The following is a 20,287-nucleotide window of genomic DNA, read 5'->3' on the forward strand; positions in this document are numbered from 1 at the left end:
ATATGTCGCAGTCCTTGCATGACTCACGTGACTTACAATCATTTGTTACGTCACAGCCATCATTCAGCTGTTGAAACCTAAACCAAAACGGTACGAAAAAAGAATTCAAGAAAAAATATTTAGCTAGTGTATGTGGATTCCATGTTGTGATTGATGTATGCTACTGCCTTGCACTCCAGTCCAAAGAAATAAACATTAATTCAAAAATTTTATATTTTATCACTTATTCTTAAACTATTTTTAAATCTGTCAATATTTAAAAATACATATATAAATGCACGTGGGTGTGTGCCTATATGTGTTCCAAGTGTGGTTATGCGTATACATATACCCAAATATACTTAACTTCTGTTTACATTCACATTGTGTTCTTATCAATATTTTAAGGAGATGCAAGAGCTTATTTGATCTTACAATTTATTTAAAGAGCTACAGTATTTTATGTACAGCATTTTTAAGAGCTAGCAACACATTGGAGCAACTTTTCATGCAGGTACTTGACTCTTTGGAGCACAGGTTTCTTGTCATCATATTCTGTATAGGGAACCTGGAAATATATCAAAACATGTTTTTGTCAACAAGTGTACTTACAGTAATAAACCTCTGTAGCACATATGCATTCACAAAATACAATAGGTTTTGTTTCATAGCAACAGTGGCCTGCTTCTAGTGCATTTAACAGAGAAAGTAATGCACAAAGTGCTACCTTGAGTTCACACGAATGTTAGCAGTGCAATATTTCAGAGCTAGCTGTATCAGCGTAGTTACGCGTTGTTGCCAGTCCGCACATCCTACTCCGCAGAAAAAATTACACAACTATATACCGTATATTGCCAATTATAAGTCGACTTCCTATTCGCGACCCCCTCCCCTGGGCAAAAAATTAGTTTGACTCCTAATATAGGCGTCGACACTGCCTCACCTTGCGGTCCTAGCTCGCCAATAAGTTTTTTCAGAAGACTGAGTCATGTAAAGAAACCGATTTGTCTACGGGACACATCTTATGACTGCGTGCTGCCTGCAGTCAGCAGGCAGCCCTGGCGCTCCCCTTTCCCAGACACAGTCCTCTTATTAGGCACGTCAAGCTAGACCTGAGTCTGGTTGGCGTTGCCGATTTGACTAAGCAGAAACAAATGTTCTGCCCTTGGGTAACTCATGTAGTGCAGAAAAGTGCGCTGTTTCTCTTCATATGCTTCATCAACTTTTGGCAAACGGTCGTGCATCACCTTAGGCTCAGGCCATTACGCTTCATGAAATCTGTCACCCATTTCTTTTACACCTTCAACTGTAGTGCACAGGATGCACATCTCTTCTGCGAGAGTGCGTGCCTTCGCTTCAATGTCGTTGTAGCAAACACTAAGGCTCCTACTTCTTTGGTCATGAACCAAATTTCGATCCGTTTCCTCAACAACACGGTATCATGCGGACTGTGGCACATGAAAGGAACGGCGTGTAGGAGCGCACGCAAAGACCTTGCTCCTTTGTTTTCTTCATTCCCTCACACAGATTACTGACATATCAAACTTTGCATTGCGGCAATGTTGTTTTCCCGACTCAGTGTAGAGGGCTGCTTGTCGCTTGAAAGCCGCGCTGTATTGTTGCCGAGGTTGCGGTGACACATTGACGTCCGTCGCGCACACACAAACACAACCCCACACACCACTGCCAGTGACTGCCCCTTCAGCGAAGTGAAATGCAGAAATGGCAAAAAGGCATGCAAAAACTAGCAAAAACACCTCTGCGTGCATGTGACTGGTCACGTGGTTTACTGTATTTACTCGCATAATCTGCGCCCTCACATGATTTGCACACCCATAATATTGTTGCCCGGGTTTATGAAACAAAAACTTTTACTTGCACATTTTGTGCGCAATAGGATCGGGAAGATTGCGAATATACTGGTGCAGCCGCATTGTCTTGTACTTCCGGTAACCTTTGCCTTCCAGTAACCTTCCGTTTTATCGCCTGTTATCTCTATTTGGCTCTGACTGCTGGCTTTGCGAGTTTATTGCTTTGAGCTACGCATTCCTGTTCAAGTTCCTGCACAATAAAATTCCTGTTTTTTAAATTGACCCGCTTTCGCACTGTGACTGACCACTATAACGTAATTATGCGTGCACGGGGCGTGATATCCGTGGCTCGGTCGAAACTACTTTTGACCCTGCACATAGACCGACTATAAGAGTCCACGTATAGGTCGACTCCGATTATAAGTCAACCCCCACCTTTAGAAGGGTTTTTCAACAATAACGTCGACTTACAATCTGCAATATACTACGCATGTACAAAGCTGCCAGCTTGGGTGCTGCCAACCTACGGCCAATCACTTCTGGAGTCCACACTCCGTAACTTGGGCAATCGAATTTGAACAAGCACTAACCCACACCATGATTCAGACTACACTTCCCTCCAGCCATGAATCCTGCCAATCATTCAAAGGCTACAGTGGCTGCTTGTCTTTATTCAGTGGCAGTTCTGTGATTGTCATTTCGAGAATCAGCTAGCACTGATCACTTGCTATACCTTGAGGATAAGCGGCTGCAATTTTTTGCTTCCATATACTAAGATTTGGCACATAATCATGAGAAGAATGGCATTTATTTTTTGGCAGTGACGAAAAATGCTCTAAAATGAGCTTCAATAATACAGCACTCTAAAATTATTTAATGACATCTTGGACATGATGATGTAAATTGTTTTCTATTCACACCAACTTTTTTTATTTTCAGATGAAAATCAGAAATGTATTCATATTTGACCTTGATAGCAGCAGATAGCAGAAAGTATGAAACAGGTTTAGTGTGTACATGGTAAGGGTGTGGGTTGTGAGCAAGTTGCTGTCTCGATGCACATGACAAATATTGTTAGGTAAGTTTTTGCTTCTTCAATTCAGCAACTAGAAATACCTTGTAAACAAGAATCCGATGAGACCATAATTCACAAAAATTTCATGTTAGGGATACAGTTGTCAGCCATCAGCTGTTTCAATTTCAAATAAGCAGCAGCTCTCTCCACAGTAGAGAACTCAACAGAGCAGTGACATGCGCGTATCCTCAGGGGCTGCATGACTTGGCTTTATCTCAAATACACACTGCATGCAACATTTGAACTGCAATGTTAAAACTAAGCACAGATGCACACACACACACTCACCTGAAGCACCTTGTAGCCAAGACGCTTTAGCAGCCGAATTCGGAGGGCGTTGCTGCCCGTTGGCACTTGGCTCTGTATTGTCAAGTCTTTGTAGTCCAGTACGACCAGTGCAATCCTAGAAGGAAAACAACAGGAAAACAGGGTGCTTTGCAATTATGCTTATGAGACTACACAGCTTTCAAAGATGGTTTCCGGCACTGCAAAGGCAAACTAACCTGTGGTGATTGGGCTGAGGCTTTGACTCAAGCAGAACTGGCTGTGCATTTTTGTCAACAATCAGTTCTCCATCTGTGAAAATAGGATGGCAGAGGGCACTGAAGATGGGCACAAAGCCCAAATGCAAGCAAAAAAACATGCACAATGTGCAAAGCTGAACTATGAGCAAACGTTTTTGATACCACTATGGCAACTACACATGCACCTCACATATGAACACTGCATCTGAGATGTGTGTCCCAATTTCCACAAATGAAACACGAAATAGTAACATGGAAGAGGAAGGCTGCACAAGTAGGAACAGACTGCTGCACTTTTTCTAGTGCCACTCTCTCACACAGCTCTGATTTCACCATTGTACTGTTAAAACTGTGACATGGACCACTTCATCATGAATTAAGGCCAAAATCCTGAACCTGCCAATACTTGCAAGCAACACAGCACTTCTGGCACACAGTGCCTGGTCATCAACCAATGTGTGCTGTTCTGAGAAGACATGGTTTTTCAAAAAGCTTGCTTTCTGCAACTGGTGAATAAAAGCACTATAAAAGTGAAGTTGTCTTTTAATGCCCCTATCTAATAGCAGAGACCCTCCTTCAAGGGTGCCTAACCAGGTGTAATATCTCTCTTTCAGAAAAATCTGCACCTAAGCAAAATACAAAGGCAAGTGCAGTGGTTTCAGCAGTGTCATATACTTCTAATGCACTTCAAGAATTATACAAAATGAAATTGACACCCTCCCGGGTCTGGTTCTGCAGTTTTGGCCAACAGACATTCATAGCAAAATAATATCCCCAAGATATTTCGCTCTCCCCCCAAAGTGAACTGGCAACAAAGGGCATATTTAGACCCTCTCTTCTTCCATAAGCTCTAATATACGCTTCCGATTCCCAGACCCACACCGATCACATAATCACGGACTACACATCCTCGACAGAGCATCCAGTTCCTTCCCCACACCTCTATTTCGGTTCAGGCTCACATGGCCGGCATTCAGTCTGGGCAGGTGGCAAACATGGAGTTTCTGGTAATGAAATACTAGGCCAACCAAGACACCAGCGGCAACATTGTTTACCTCCCTCCCCCCCCCCCCCCCCCCTCCCCCCCAGAAAGTCTTTCAGACAGCCACTACTGTGAATTATTGTTCCAGATTGTGACCTCAGTGGACCCAGAAAACAGCTGGGCCAAGTGTGAAAAAAACAGGAACAGACTAGTAGTGATTACAAAGCACCTTCTTGGACTTACCTGCTGTGAGGCCATATGGCAAGCTCGGGGTGGATGACAGGTACCTCCCAAGAGGGGCCAGCTGGGTCAATGCTTCCTTCACAGACCGATGAAGTGCCCCTGTCTCTGGCACTTTGTGGTTCTGCCATGAAAAAAGGAAGAAAAAAGTTCACAAAATTACGTACACCATAGAATGGTGCTCCAATCCATTTCTGTGCAGAAAATCAACACTGCATGCATGCACATAAGTCTGCAACAACACCGAAAGAAGAGAATGCTATTCGGCAGTAAAAATACTCTGCCATGATCTTCTCACGACAGGACTTGTCTCCGAAATTTACCCAGCTTTCAAGCCTGTGCCAAATTATCAATGACCATGCAAAAATTGAAATGGTTTACGCTTCGTGAAACGCAAGAGATTTAATCAAAGCAAGTATGGTACACAATTCACGTTACCTTACAGATATTCCCTGTGTAATGTCATTCACTGGGCTTTGTAATTAAGAAGTGTGGTCACACTATGGCTAATCATGGCAGTCATGTTTGCATATACTAATTCCTTACCTCAATAATAGAATCAACCTCTTCTTTTGGAAAAGGAGGCCCTTCGGGAAATTCCAGATCACTCACTGCAATTAGGTTCAGCAACTTCTGTCGTGCGGGCAAGGCGAGAGATGTGTCTTCTGGTGGCCAAAGAAAAGAGAAAGAGAAACACTGGAAAAGCTCTACGATGCACAATGCTCATAAATATGCACGTGGCACAAGATTGGGCACCTTTTCATGGATGGAGAGAGAACGGAACTTTGCACGTGCTGCCAGGCCAGCTGTTTTGATTTCATGTCTCCAAGAGCGACTGACCTTTTGCCCTGTGTCAAACTAGCTGATGGATTATCAGGGCTGCCACATACACTTTACGGATCTGCAGAACAATAAAGGATCAGTAGCCTGGGTAGCATGCCTCTTTCTTTCTTGAACTTGTTTAATTGTTCTGCCTTTCATTTCTTAAGGCTACACACACAGTATGGCTTGCCAGTTTTAACTCAAGAGTGTGCCAACATATATAGCCCGTGGTTGCCTAGAAAAGCTGCATTGGCACCTTACCCAAGAGAGAAGTGTAAAAGTGACGCTGAAGAACCGAGTCAAGGTGGCTCTGCTGAACCCGGCTGAGCAGAGCCAGCGACCAGACAATGTCGAGCCAGACAGCCGGCATTGCGGCAAAGCGGTCTTCACACAGCTCCTCCAGTAAGACAGGAAAGAGCTGCTCTTGACACTCGGGCATGTACTGCAGCCGTGCAAGTGCCAGCAGGCAGGCAGTGAAGTCGGCAGGACGGCAAGATGCACGGTGAGTCACCATCCAGTTCGAGCACGATTCCAGAAGCTCTACAAAAACCATACCCTATACATTACTACAAGAAAGCTGAAGGGACACAGACATTGCTTTTGTCAGAACTTAAGTTTTGAAGGATCTGAGGAAATAACTTTACGTTATTTCATGAGGAATTATTTTCTTCATCACAACCATCACTTCTTTACAGTGAACTCCCGTTATTTCAAGTGACTTAATTTGAACTTCTGGTTTAGTCCAGCTGATGATTAGGTCACTTCGGTGTATTGGGAGTCCCTTTGGGGTCATTGGGTGTATTAAAGAGGCTCCCCTTAACCTGAGCTCAGCATATTTCAAACACATTTTTGGTTCCCTTGAAGTATAAATTGTTAGAAGTTGACAGTATAACCTATTTCTTTATAATTAGGTTTCACAGTGTATAATTTCATGATATATTGGAGCAAAGCACCAACTGAATGAAGGCATGAAAGCATGGAGAGCTACAACACACTTCGCATTAAGAATACTGGCTTCACATCAATATTGCTTTCCAACAGCACGAAAACGGCAAAACTATTTGCATGCACACAATCAGGGCATCCAGGCAAACAGGGCCACAGTGCCCTAAATCCCAAGTCCTCCCTTCTCTGAAAAAATAATAGAAAGAAAGGAAAGAAACTTTCTCTACAGTGCAACTGCACCAGAGATCCTTTCTTATCTCTAAAGTTTCCACAGAGTGACAAGTGGCACCTCTCACCAAAGTTCTCAGGTCCACAAATCATTAACCAAAGCAGGAGTGCATGTATTTCATGGCAAAGAATCTTCATCAATTTGTTCATGCAAGCTTAAAAGCAATAACAAAATACCTCCTTTGTATCCTTAACTGCAAAATTAGGGAGCAGTAATGATCACCTCATTGCCATACAGTCTCGAATTCACTGAAATCCCACCTGCATTGGCCTAGAAGCTTTTGCAACAGACTATACATCGTTGGGAAGCAATTCCCATGAAAACCAATCATGACATGAGTGTTTATGAAACATGATTCAGGAACGACATTTATCAGTATCCAAACCAAATCAAGAAAAGATGAGATGTTTAGAACAAAAGATTGTTTTCAGCTGTCTTTATAATAAATCAACAACAGACGCAAACAACAAAAAGTTCAAACTCTGCAGCAGTGCTAGGATATTTTCTGATGTCAGTCATTTAAAGAGCAAGGGAAGGGCAGGTGGCTCACCAGGGTGCCTCCATGACAACTGCCCCACACCAGTGAGGCATGCCGCAACCAGGGAAACCTTGGTGTCATCAGCGAGCTGCTCCACAAAGGCCCTGGACAGCTGCTGCAGCACAGATGGCTCGGGAAAGCTTAGCGAATGCAGCGCGTGCAGAAGGCTGACAATTTCTTTCAGGGACACATCCTGCGATACGCGGCATGGAAGACAAGAGATCAACAGGAACTTCCTTCAAATGACACATTCAAGGGAAACAAGACAGAAGACTGTTATTTGAAGGAAGGCACATTTGAAATTAAGGAACTTTCTCTGAGCAGAGCATCGCATTCAAGAGGTCCATAATCCATAATTTTCATGGACAGAAATGGAAAACCAAGGCTGGACCTATCTATATAATTCATGAATTAATCATGCATGGATCTACTTTGAAAATATATCCAAGAATTATGAACAGTAGTTTCCATCCATGATTCTCAAAGCAGCTCATCCACCCGTGATTTGTGGATCTTTAAAAAACGTCGTCTTCCGTGCTTTACAGCAAAGAAGGGATATGCGAGAGAGAGAGCCAGCACTCACCCCCAGACCCTTAGACAAGTAGAAGGCAGCAGCCTGGAGCAAAGGTGTTGGCCGCAACTTCAGCCTAGCCAGGGTTCGCACTAGCAGGCGCACATCCGAGTGCGGCAGGGATCCCACCAGTTGCAAGGCTCGATCTTGGACTTCCAGCACAAATCTTCGGTCGCCAGTGCCCATGTGTTCGGCTGTCTCCAGAAGCCATATCAAGTCTGACACGGAGTTGGCCTCTCCAAGCCGGTCTCGTATCGCTGCTCGTAGCTGCTCTACCACTCGCCGCTCCAGCTCACTTCCCTTCTGCACCAGCAGGCAGGAGAACCACACTGTGATGCTAACAGTTTCAGAAAACAACTAGCAAACACTGAAAAATGCCTAAACATGTGCTATGGTGGGCTCTAAAGTCTATAGCTTTCCCAGAACTTGGTAGCTGCAGACAACAGTTTCAAAATTGGGCTCTACCGCATGACGAAAATTGAAGTTTTTTGACGGTGGAACGGATGACTGAACCGTCAAAGCAACGTCCAAGAGCCTTTTCCGAAACATTTCACCCCAGAAAAGCCCAGCACCAAGCCGCAAGAAATCTTGTACCTAATAAACCAGTGGGTACCCGGTGGCACTGGGGATTGAACCCAGCACCTCCCAAATGCAAGGCGGATGCTCTAACACAAGGCCACCGCTTAGAGCTATTTTTGTTATCTTTAGGCCAAAATGTGATGAAAATGTATAGTCGATTCAGTTTCTTGTGCTCATTTGAAATATGTAACCATTTTCTCACAGTGTCAGTTATTCCTCAAGATAATACACACTTATATTACTTTGTTTGCAAAGACAATAGAAAAAGAAAAACACTCATCAGAAAACTGTTACTAGTATTAACAAGTTGCTAAGTAGTATAAAGTGCAAGGAATGCATTGTTGTATGTAATTTTCAGATTAAGCCAATATTAGTTACCTTACAGTGCATTCAAGTTCAGTGTCAATAGGTCTGCTTAACAAGCAGTTAACAAGAAGTGTGCGCAAAAAATTTGTAAGCAAAACTTAAGAAATCCTCCCCTAACAACGTAATCATTTAGCAGCATGCTGCAAGAAAAATTATTGCTCTATTTGCACTAGATGCTGAGATATCTGTTTTGTAAACCTGCAAACGGACAAGAATTTGTGCTTTGAGAAAATGAGGAAATACGAGCAGAGATGAGACACACACACAAACAAATTGGAATCACAGATAACATCTGATCCAATGTAAGAAAAACTTCATAGATAGGCAGAATATGGGCTGGAGATTTTAAAAATGCTATTTCCAAAAAAAAAATAATTTTTTTCGCGATTTTTCCCCCTTCTCTCTTTAGAATTTATGAATTCAGAGAGGTCATGGCCATCCGGCCATTGTTGGCACACCCCTTTACGAATAACGTCATCTGCCCAAACTTCCAAATTTTTTGCAAGCTTTGTATTATGCCAGCATCAACTCTTACAGCTTCAGACGAAAAGCACAACAATCAGAACCTTTATCAAAGGATACATGCTAGTTATGGGCTCTACCATATCACCAGCTAGAAACTCCTGTGACTGTGGCATCAATGTCACAAATTAATGGTTTTCAAGAAGTTTACTCATGCCACACAAGTTCAAATTGGTTTATTGGGGTTTAACGTCCCAAAGCGACTCAGGCGACAAGTTCAAATTACTGGAAGCAGCTGCTACTTTAGATGTGGATAATCACCCACTTTGTTTCACTCTTTTCACTACAAGTACTATTAAAACAGTTTGGAGACAGAGTAACTTAAAACATCAAGGTTTCCAGAAACTGGTTGTAAGACAACAACAGGACCCGCCGCGGTGGTTCAGTGGTTAGGGCGCTCGGCTACTGATCCGGAGTTCCCGATTTCAAACTCGACCCCAGTGGCTGCGTTTTTATGGAGGCAAAACGCTAAGGCGCCCATGTGCTGTGCAATGTCAGTGCACGTTAAAGATCCCCAGGTGGTCGAAATTATTCCCCAGCCCTCCACTACGGCACCTCTCTCTTCCTTTCTCCTTTCACACCCTCCTTTATCCCTTCCCTTATGGCTTGGTTCAGGTGTCCAACAATACATGAGACAGATACTGCGCCACTTCCTTTCCCCAAAAACCAATTATCAGACAACAACAGGCCCACACACTGAAGAAAAATCCTGGTTATTCATGAGGTCTCAAATAAAGGCTTCAACAGTCCGGAAAACTGCAGATTCCTGACAATGCTGCAAAGCCCACAATAACCATCTAAAACCACAAGAGATTAGTTTACATGGATGTATACTTAAGCGAAAATAGCGCGAAAGACGAGGACAGCAAGGAAAGAAAACAACAGGACCATGGATCACCACGCGGTATTCACCTATGACTGCTAAATAATTTATAATCCGATTTCTTCTCTCACCTGTTTTGGTTTTGGTTTCAACAGCCGAGCGAAGGCTGTGATATCAAAGGTTCATTTAGGTCACATGATGCTTGAAGGAAACTGCAGTATAATCCCTGCTTCTTTAATCATTGTGATTCCAGCTCTTGAGCCAGGCTGGCTTTAGCATTGTAGTGATTTCAAATGAAGCAGCGTTTGCATTACATTTTCGGAAGCACTGCAATAAACACGGACACAGAGAGAGACAGACAAGATTGAGTGCTCATCTTTGTCTGTCTTTCTCTGTGTTGACTGCAGCAATTATGAAAATGACATATATGCACCAACTAGCCTGATCTGTCACCCTTCTGAACATTAAGTCACAGTTTTTTTTTCATGCCTCAAGTGACCTACTATTTGACCATTGACATCATAGCCATCGCTAAGCTGTGTTGAAACAGGGAAGAGAAGAAACTGGGTTATAAATGATTTAACAGTTATAGCAGAACACATCATTACCAAGAAAACACACAACCAAAAATTTGGTTCCATTCCACCTTTCAGGCAAATTTTCTTTGGTATACCTGTTCTCTTGCCTTTTCTCTGCATTTATCAAAGTAACTATCAGTCCCACTACAAATCACCTGCTGCTTTCACCATGCTGAAGGCTTGCCCATATTCCATGCTCCTGGGTACACATGATGATCAGTACCAACCATCCCTGCATGCTTCCCTAAAAAAGCATTCACTGTCTCTTTCTCGCTCCAATTTACCTGATGTTTGACATGCAGAGCAAGCAGAGTGCAGAGGTTGGTAAGCTCCATGCGCCGCGACCGCCAGAGGATGCTATGTGCAAAGCACTCCATTAAGTGCGGATCCCGCTGGGGCGAATCCAAAAGCTTGCGCATCGCCATGACCATGGCTTGGTTTGAAATTCCCGCTTCTGTGCCTTTTAAAACTCTGTCACAAATAGTCTGAATGTCCACGTCTCCTTTCAACACTGGAGATGACTCGGGCACTGTCGCACCCACGGGGAATGGCACATCTCGTTTGTTCTCTGCAGCAGCCTGCATCCAATGCATGGTTTTCATGAAGCCACGTTTTTCAGCTCATTACCACAGGCACACAAATATTTATCAATAAAAATCAATAAGCAATGAAAATCAGCACAATGAAAAAATGACCTTCAAGATTCTTGATGATGATATAAAGGTGCAGGCCAAAATAAAAACAAGCAACGGTAGGCTCCAACCGTTCTTGATATGGCGTATAATACCACCACATGATGAAATTGGTTATTAAGGCGGGACGCAGGTTTTGGAGATGAAATTTTTCATTTCTGGCGCAGGGCGATGAAATCTGGCACACTAATTGGGAAGTGCACGAAATGAAAAAAAACACAAATTTAAATCTTCAGCAGTTCTGACATTATAAATTTTTATGTGCATCACTGCTATGCCAAACTAGCAGAAAGCTTGGTGTGACAATAAAACATGGTAAGGAGCCTAGAGTCGTTCTTAAATTCTAGCCAAAGGAACGGTTCATGCAGTGACATTCTCCAAATATATTAATCAACCTGAGTTTTTTCTACACGGAACATTATATCCATGCTTGCATAAAGCACTCATTACCGCTATGCCAAATTAGTGACAGAATGAAGAATGAGAAAGTAGTTCAGAATATAGGAACCTCGCTCCAAATTAATTTATCAAGGAACACAGTGTAATAAACTGCACGAAAATTCATGAAGGCATTGTCATGTTATGTTTTTTACAAGCAGGGCAGTAAAGAAAAAACACTTGAAAAAACTGGCATTTATTTTCATGGAGCCACAAACAGCCAAAAAGGTCTTGAGAAAAGTTCCTTGGGCTCTATTTTTGCATAAATCCACAAAACAAGCTCGATTATCAACTAAAGAGGGATGTATAACCTATTCTTTATCATCACAGTCCACATGATATCCTCATTCAGTTTAATTGTGCTCAAGGAGTCCTGCAAGTATCCATGATTGAGAATCACTGCCTACTGGATCAAGAAGACTGGCTATGAGAACTAGTAACAAGCCATCCACAGTTCAAAGAATGAAACACCTAACTTCCATAGAATAATAGTTTGTATAAATTCACTAGTACTATTCACTAGTAGTAGTAGTATTACGCACGAAGATGAAGAACATGAAATTAACCCACTGTACAAATGAAGACGTTCTGCCTTTCAACAAAAATACGAAAGTGTACAATTTTCTCCTCTCTACCAAAAGAAGAATTTCAATGCAATACAACCTGAACACGCTGGGTTCCCAGTGTGGCATTGTGCCGCACGACTGTTAGGTTACGCCGTGCGGCCACCAGCCAAGAGGATCTCAAGGCCACCACACATGCTGGAAGCATGGCTTCTGCGCTCCAATAGGGGTCCTCCGTCTACCTGTTGCAAGACAAACACAACAGAATCAACCCTTATTACAAGCATGATAAAGTTTATAGCCAAAATAACATTTCCAGAACCTAGAACATTTCCAGAAGTCATTCACAAAAGCATAGGTCAATCAGGTTTATTTGTTTCTGACTGTGGTATCATATCTATATATCTTTTTATTGCAGAACGCAGTATCATAATGTGTATTTTAAGATTTTTCCAGTGAGCGCATGCTTCCGCACAAATACAACAGCTACATCACCTGTATGCAAAATGCACTGGCAGTCTGTCTTACGCTCATATGTTCTGACCCTCATACATACTCAAAATTAATATTGCAATCTTTTTACTTTATATTACAATTCAATAATCTGAGCATCTCTTTTTTGTGTGCAGCTACAGTTGTTTAAATCTACCTGAATTTTTGAAAGGAGTCCGCACTGCAGTTTGAACTAAAGGACCTCCTCCTGTTTTCAGACAATAAGAGTTCTGTAGTTAAGCAAGAAAATAAAACAACATAAAACTCTGCAAATATTACCTCACCAAAAACTCAACAAAACTAAAGTATTCAACCTTTTGCAGGAAAAAATTTGTGGCAGAAGGCAACTGTATTAAGACATACAAGATTTGAACATTTCTCCCTCCTGGTGCATGAACTGAGAGCTGCAAGGTTGCAAGAAAAGGGTCAAGGCACTGCTTTAAAGCAACCAGCAAGAGCATATCAGGAGGGACCCAAAAATTAGTGTTTTTTTTTTTTCACAGAGATGGCTGCACCACTGACATTTGCTGCTAGGCAAATTCACAACACTCTCCCCTGCTTCAGTTGGCCATTGGCTTCACTGAGTAAATAGGTCAGCATATTTTGCTCATGCACCTGCCGCCATGCTCACCAGTTCTTTGATGACAGATTTCTGAACTCTTGATTTATTAATTCCCAGATTCTAACACGGCAAATAAACTCTGTGCACTAAACCAATGAGGCATGCTACAGTGAAGAGCTCTGAATTGATTTTGACTGCCTGCAATTCTTCATCATGCATCGAAATCTTGACAAACAGGCACCCTGCATATAGCCTGCATTAATATGCAACTGCCAAAAATGGGAGTGAACCTATGAATTTAAGTTCTGTGGGCAAACATCGAACAATGAGTCAGAGGGCAGATGGTGGAAAACTTAAATTAAGACGCATGCATGAGGTTCGGTTTTTTCTTGTCTCTTGGTTGTGCCCGTTTTGTATCAGGTTTGCGTGCATCAGGTTCTGAAAACAGTTGTAGACTCTGTCTTGTTGCTTCAAGAAACTTTTCAGGAGGAAGCTTTCAGCCAGCTAAGGGTTAAAAAATACTGTTTTCAGCTCCTATGCAGCCATGTATTGTTTAAAGAGTCAATGAGGCAAACTCCATTAAATTTTTGTTCTAAGTAAAAAAAAATTGCAGAGCTCTTTTAGCTATGTTGTTGCTTGTTCAGCACTAAAAGGTGCATTTACTGGTGGGAAATTTTGATTTAGAAATGAAAAATTGTTTTTCCCACCATCCGATTCAAACTTGTGACATCAAGACTAGAAAAGGCTCCGTGAATACAGACAGGAAGTGGGTGATGATGTAGTCTGGCCTCAGAGATCCATGAGAAAAAATTGTCGTGGTACCACCGCAGTTTGCTTGTGAAAACGGTCTGATGGTAGCGATAGCTATATATTTTTGTTTTGGTTATCTTGGAACCTTTTTATTGAAAAGTTGCTTTTTCAATGAAAGTGGCATCTGTGTCATTAGAATGTTGAATTTGTAGTCACTATGGGCCAACCTCCATCTATCGTCGGTGTCTATTTAAAAACTAATATAACATGGGCACCCTACGACAAGCAGAACAAACACAAAAAAACATCCCAATGATGATCATGTTTTTTAATATGGAACAGCCTGTCCATTCAGCATTTGTTCCATAGCCGATAGATAACCCGCATTTTTAACAACCTTAAACAGTTGCATCAAGCAGTTAAGAGAAAATGAAGCAACCTGTGGAGTCCAGGCACATGGCTTGTTCATTATTACAATGCTTTTTCCCACACAGTGACCACGAAGTTTATCATGAAAAACAGGATCCTCATACAAATGCTACCTGGACCTTGCTCCACGATTTTATTTCTTTCCAACATTGAAAACAAAAGAAAAGCATTTTCAAGATAGGGCCAAGATGAAGAAAATGACAAAGGCACTAGAGGCTATCACTATGCAACAGAGGAGGAGGAAACTTAAGTTTCCTGACCCTGGTCCAGGTCACTGTTTCAAATCGGAGAGTTGAAGCCCATATCACCCCCCATGTGGACGATATGGGTAACAAAAAGTGGCCACAATATTGGGCGGAGTGCAGCAGAAGTGGCCCAGCTATCCCAAGAATGGGGTACCTGGGTGGATAGGGATCTGCCCTGAAGGTAATCTGGTGACTGCGGCATGTGGGCAGGTCCAATATATATGTGTTTGTTGTCAGGGTAGGCGCTGCACGCCTGATGGTGGGGGTGGCCAGAGCACTTGAGTATGTGGTGGTTGTAGAGGCCACAGGGTAGAGAATTTGTTGACGCTTGTATAATGAAAGCAGACTAATGGTGAGTAAGGTGTAGACAGGGGGAAGGAAAGAGGAGGTGGGTGCATCGTAGTTTTTTCAGTCTTTCTCTTTGGCGTTTTCAGTGCATAGCGTACTCATCCTTGGGGTTGTAATCATGCAGCCAAGGAGGGTTGCTTGGAGACGTATCGCGAGCGAGGGTATGTCATGTACCCCTTCATTCCCTTCTGTTCCTGATGACTGGGAATCCATCCCAGAAGGACGTGCAGGTTTGGGTGCTGGTGAAGGTAGGTGCTTGGCTGGGTGTGGATATGTCCCGGGAGCATGTTGGTAGCGAACTATTGTGAACAATGGAAAAAGCAGTTAGCAGTAGGACAAATGTATCGTCTAAGGAAAAGTACTGTGAGGATGACTAATTCTGGAAGTGTTTCAAGAAATGTACCGACTGCAAAGATTTCGAGAAATATAATGATTATAAAAACAAATTTCATTTTAATTTTTTTTCCAGGGATGCATCTACGTATATGTCCTCCTCATCTTGTTCTCTATCAGTGGCTGTGTGTCGAGCTGGGTGGAACTGTGCTGTCATTTGTGCCCTGGGTGGAGCCGTATGTCCATAGCAGCAGAGGTGTGGATTTTGTGTATAGGATGCATCCCTGAAAGATGGCGCCATCTCAACGGCATGGCGCAGCCGTGAGAATGTCAATTTCAATTGCTGCCATAGTATTTGTGCACCCGATGGGTGCATAAAGGAAGGGGAACTGCTCGCTATATTCGGCGCTCTACTACAGGTGGAAAATGTTCTGGTCGGCAATCCACTGCTACAAACTGACATGTCACGCAAAATGCAAATACTCTCTGATTCACATGAAGCTGTGCGTGAGCTCCACAAACCATTCTCAACCCACCCAATTGCACAGCAGATTAATTCTATAATCAGAGCCCTCTCAACACGCAACGTGTGCATCCACCTCACGTGGATCCCTGGACACACGGGCGATGACAACGGGAACCAGTCCGCTCACAACACGGCTCGGGAGAGCAACTCATTCCTTCCACTGCTGGCATACCCCGCCGTTACCGACAACCCTACTGATATGTCCAACAACTTGGCTGTCCTAACATGCAGACTACAGCGTGCCAAACAGAGGAGCCGTGCTCGACTTACGGCCGTAACACCACCGTGTTCCCTTGCTACCTCAGCTGCTCTCACACTGCATGAGCAGATATTCATTAATAAGATCATCACCAATGCCACCTACACGCCAAACATCATCCGTAAATGGCTTACCGGCCCTCGCTGGCATTAAGGGGGCAATGTAGACGTTATGAAGTGCCCGTACTGTGGCTGTATGTGTCGTGCTGACCTGTTCCACTTAGTTTGGCATTGTTCAGAGTTCCGCAAGGGACGCGACGACCTCATTGCCAAGCATGGTCTTCCCACCGATGGCGAGGAATTTCGTGCATTGACCAGAGCCGGAGCGAATGGCATCTGGGAAGATATTGGCAAATATGCTAAGTGGCCTCTAAAAAGCAGTGTAAAGCGTGGCTAGACCACCCATGCCGTCCCTTCATGTATCAATAGACTCATACTTTTTTTTTCCTTAACAACCCAATTCCCCAACAAATGGCCTTGAGCCTCCCTTTCTAAGTAAACAGATCATTCATTTATTCATTTTTTTCCACCCCCTCCCATATGCAAGCTTTCTTATAATCGAGTTTCCTCCTTATTTCTAGGAAAACGTTTCTACAAGCGAGTCTTTTGTTCATTTCAGCATTGAAAACTTGAAAATGTGACTATCAAAATCCCGTTTATGCTGTTCTAATATGGAACTACTGATTGAGAGAATTAGACTATAAAAATGAATGACATTATTTTTGGACTACAAATCTGCCTTGTTATGCTGTGAACCCTTCTACTTTCAGCACATGCAACATGACCATGGTTTGGTATGCAGTACTGTATGTGGAGTTTGTTCTAAAGTTGTGCATGCATTGTGAGAGATAGCGTAGTGGAGTGTTCTGGATTAATTGACTACGCGGGGTTCTGAGTACTACCGTTACTCAGCACACAGGCACATTTACATTTTTCCCTCTGTTAAAATCAAAATGCAGCCACTGCAGACTAGGTTTAGTCCCGTGAACTTGGGCTCAAGCAGCAAAATGCCAAAACCACCTGGCCAATGTGGTGGGTGACATGGCTACGAACTGTCCACGTTTACGCCTTAACCCCCAAACGGACACATTTTTTTTCTGGAAATGATACCAAAATGGTAATTTAGTACCTGTGGTGCCATCTGTCAGCACACCAAGAAATGCTTCGGGCCTTAAACCGTATACCGAGTGCCAGAAAACACACAAGCTGGACTCGACATGAGCCAGACATGACAGTCTGCTTTTGACGAGCCTGGCTCATCCAAGTCCACTACGGGGTTGATAGAAAAATTATGCTACCATAACACATGATGGGACTATACAATAGTTCAATGAGTTGCAATAAGCAACAACACAACTTTAATGACTTCACTAAAAACACTACAAAAAAGAAATAAAGGATGGAAGCTGGTACCCGAAACCGACAGCATTAAAAAATAACTTGCTCAGTTTAACCAGACAGTCTTGCACTCTGTTGCCATTGCAATGCTATCTATAATTGATGATCAGTTATTCACAAAATTTGAAATATGATGATGATGATGGATTTTTATGCCGCAAAGGCATCTGCGGCCAAAGAGCGCCATGGCACAAGGTATTTTCTGCTACTCAAGGTGGGAGTTAAGGACCCATTTCCCAAGCATTTCACTCTAATAACCCGAGCACCAGACCAGGAGAAAGCTTGTACCCATTGCGTCACAGTATCCGGCGGCACTCGGGATTGAACCCCGCATCTCCTGCATGCGAGGCAGATAGTCGGACCACTAGGCCACCACTGCAGTCAAAATTTGAAAGAGTGCAGCAAATAAATGAAGATGTTCTGTAGGCAGAATTATAAAACATTGCATGTATTTGATAAGGTCCCACCAAGAACCTGATATACATCAACAATATCATTAGAATTGCTTCATAATCTGTGGGTAAATGTTTACAAAGCACAAAATAAAGAAAGCTGTCATTAAAGATAAAAAAGGCAGAGACACAAAAATACGAAACTGCAACTAATTTATCGTGAAAACCCCGTACAAAACAAGGCTGTCATAATGAATGCACAGCTGGCAGGTGACTTAGAAACTAAATTAAGATTTAAGTTCTGGGGAACGTGTCCCATACTGACACTCGATTCTTGAACAGCAATGTTCAAGCCTCACAGCGTCTACATATCAGTTAACACTGGTTTTCATGCACTATATATTGAATGTGAGCAATTTTGCACACAAGGTCACACAAAGCTTCAGCAATCATAAAGCAAACCTTCATCAATCATAATAAAACATGAACCCCTGCTGAGGTTGTTCAAATGTCACAAAAGCATGCTGCTCAGAACAGCACACGCATTCCACTTGACGTTTCGTGCAACACACTATAAGAAGTCCAGTGTTCTGAAATGAACTCAGTCTATCGTTTCGCTGTTCTTCTTGACTTAAACAATGAAGTTGGTTTGTTGAGTGGTGCTGGTAATTCTACATCAGTGACATCAAAGTCAATTGTTGTCGATGATGGTGCAACAACATTATGCTCCACAACATTTCCTGTGAATGCATTATCAGGCTTCAACCTTGACCTTTCTCTCTTTTCTGGCACTGCGGGAGATGATAATGATGCCTTGGGCCTTATTGTAGGCTTCGCCTCCGGTGCATTCTTTAATATAGACTTTGCCACATTGGCTTCGGATCCGCCAAACATGCGCAAGATGTCACCCGGACTCAGTATTGCTTCCGAGCTAGAAGCGGGTGTAGTTGCGCTACAGGCGTCGCTTGTTGAATAGGAGAAGCTGATGTGGCCACTACTCTCATCCTGCCAACGAACCTTGCGAGAGACCTCTTCGTGAGACGTGTCGGGAGCGGCGTCTTCGTGGGCTTCCTTTTCTTGCAACTCCAGACGGTCGAGAAGCTTCCAGACGTCCGTGTCGGGCTGTGGCTCTTCGACGGCGTCCTTCTTAGACCTGTGGTACTCGCGCACGCTTTGGCGGTGTTTTTCCCGCCACGCACTCTCCTCAGCGGGGTCGTATGGCTCCCGAATGTCTGCCAGGCCGCTTTCGCGGTGCAGCTCTTCCGTGTATTTCATCCAGTTGGTGCGCTGCTCACGTTCAGCTTGCAGGCTGCGCTGCATCTGCCGGCACTGCTCGGCGCGGCGCTGGGCGATGGCCAACGCCTGACTAGCCGACCGCTCGGCGAACCAGTTGTCGCCCAGCAGCACGAGCACTTCGTTGGTGTGCACGATGCGGCCTGGCATGAAGGCGAGAGAGTTGAGGGGCACCATCACTTCGTGACCCACGCGGTCGGGCAGCGTGCGCAACCGCTCGCCGAGGGCCTCGTAGTCGCTCTCAAACTGCGCCCAGCGTTCCAGCTTCTCATCGCACGATCGCAGCCCCTTGAGCTGTGACTGGCGAAGCTTTTGCAGCTGTCCGGACTCCATTGAGAAAGCCTTTGCAAGCACTGCTGCAATCTGAAAAAACGGAAGCAAGTCCACCTTCGGCCACCGCCCGAAGTACCCTGTCCACTTGCCGAATCCGCGCTCAGTCACTGGGCACAGTGTGCAACATAACGACGGACGTCTCAGTACGGCGGGTCGGCGCGAAATGCCCGACGCTGGTAGCCTTCAAACCTCGGGAGAGGACAGCGATCGCTAGCGCATTTGTATACACGCTGGTGGCACAAAATACCACAGTGTGCCAGGACAACGACCGGTTCTGGCAAGGACACTGCACAATTTTCACGCGGTGAAGCACCGAAACAGTGTTTGGAAATGAAATCAGGGGCGAGCGTCAACTGCCGGGTGTTTCTAAGCATGCACCAAACAAAACGCAGAGCGACAGCAAGCGTGTATATTATTTCTCACTTCAGTAACATTTTTCAAAAAAAAGCCCACATGTTTTAATAACACGACAAATTTTCTCACCTCAAACACGGTGAACAACCATTCCGCGTGCAGGGAGTCGCGATGGTCACGGCTCCGGATTCGTGAGTGGCCAAAAAGTCTTTAATGAAAAGTTAGAGTGTAAATGCTAGTAAAATACTTTTATCGAGTTGTCAAAAAAAGTAGTTTTAATGCCCATAATAAATGCTA

General features: G+C 43.7%; 2 protein-coding genes across 4 annotated transcripts; both read right to left on the reverse strand.

Annotated features, from left to right (window-relative positions):
• Positions 1-400: 400 nt before the first annotated feature.
• On the reverse strand, positions 401-20,192 carry LOC144136600 (FAST kinase domain-containing protein 4). 3 transcript variants are annotated; one of them, XM_077669074.1, is made up of 12 exons: positions 20,120-20,181; positions 17,907-17,993; positions 12,378-12,519; positions 10,869-11,162; positions 7,729-8,019; positions 7,158-7,338; positions 5,695-5,973; positions 5,158-5,276; positions 4,615-4,735; positions 3,369-3,441; positions 3,154-3,268; positions 401-547 (listed from the first exon to the last, which is right to left on the reverse strand). In XM_077669074.1, the coding sequence occupies exons 3-12, from the start codon at positions 12,483-12,485 to the stop codon at positions 455-457; spliced, it is 1,674 nt and encodes a 557-aa protein (XP_077525200.1). In that variant the 5' UTR covers positions 12,486-12,519; positions 17,907-17,993; positions 20,120-20,181; the 3' UTR covers positions 401-454. The 3 variants fall into 3 exon arrangements, with proteins under 3 accessions (XP_077525200.1, XP_077525199.1, XP_077525201.1); XM_077669073.1 differs by lacking the exon at positions 17,907-17,993 and having other exon boundaries at positions 20,120-20,192; XM_077669075.1 differs by lacking the exon at positions 17,907-17,993 and having other exon boundaries at positions 12,378-12,515; positions 20,120-20,171.
• LOC144136601 (unconventional prefoldin RPB5 interactor-like) lies at positions 18,052-19,936 on the reverse strand. The gene has a single exon (XM_077669077.1). The coding sequence runs from the start codon at positions 19,634-19,636 to the stop codon at positions 18,617-18,619; it is 1,020 nt and encodes a 339-aa protein (XP_077525203.1). The 5' UTR covers positions 19,637-19,936; the 3' UTR covers positions 18,052-18,616.
• Positions 20,193-20,287: the final 95 nt, after the last annotated feature.

This window comes from Amblyomma americanum, chromosome 6 (assembly GCF_052857255.1).
Source record: "Amblyomma americanum isolate KBUSLIRL-KWMA chromosome 6, ASM5285725v1, whole genome shotgun sequence".
Lineage (NCBI taxonomy): Eukaryota > Metazoa > Arthropoda > Arachnida > Ixodida > Ixodidae > Amblyomma > Amblyomma americanum.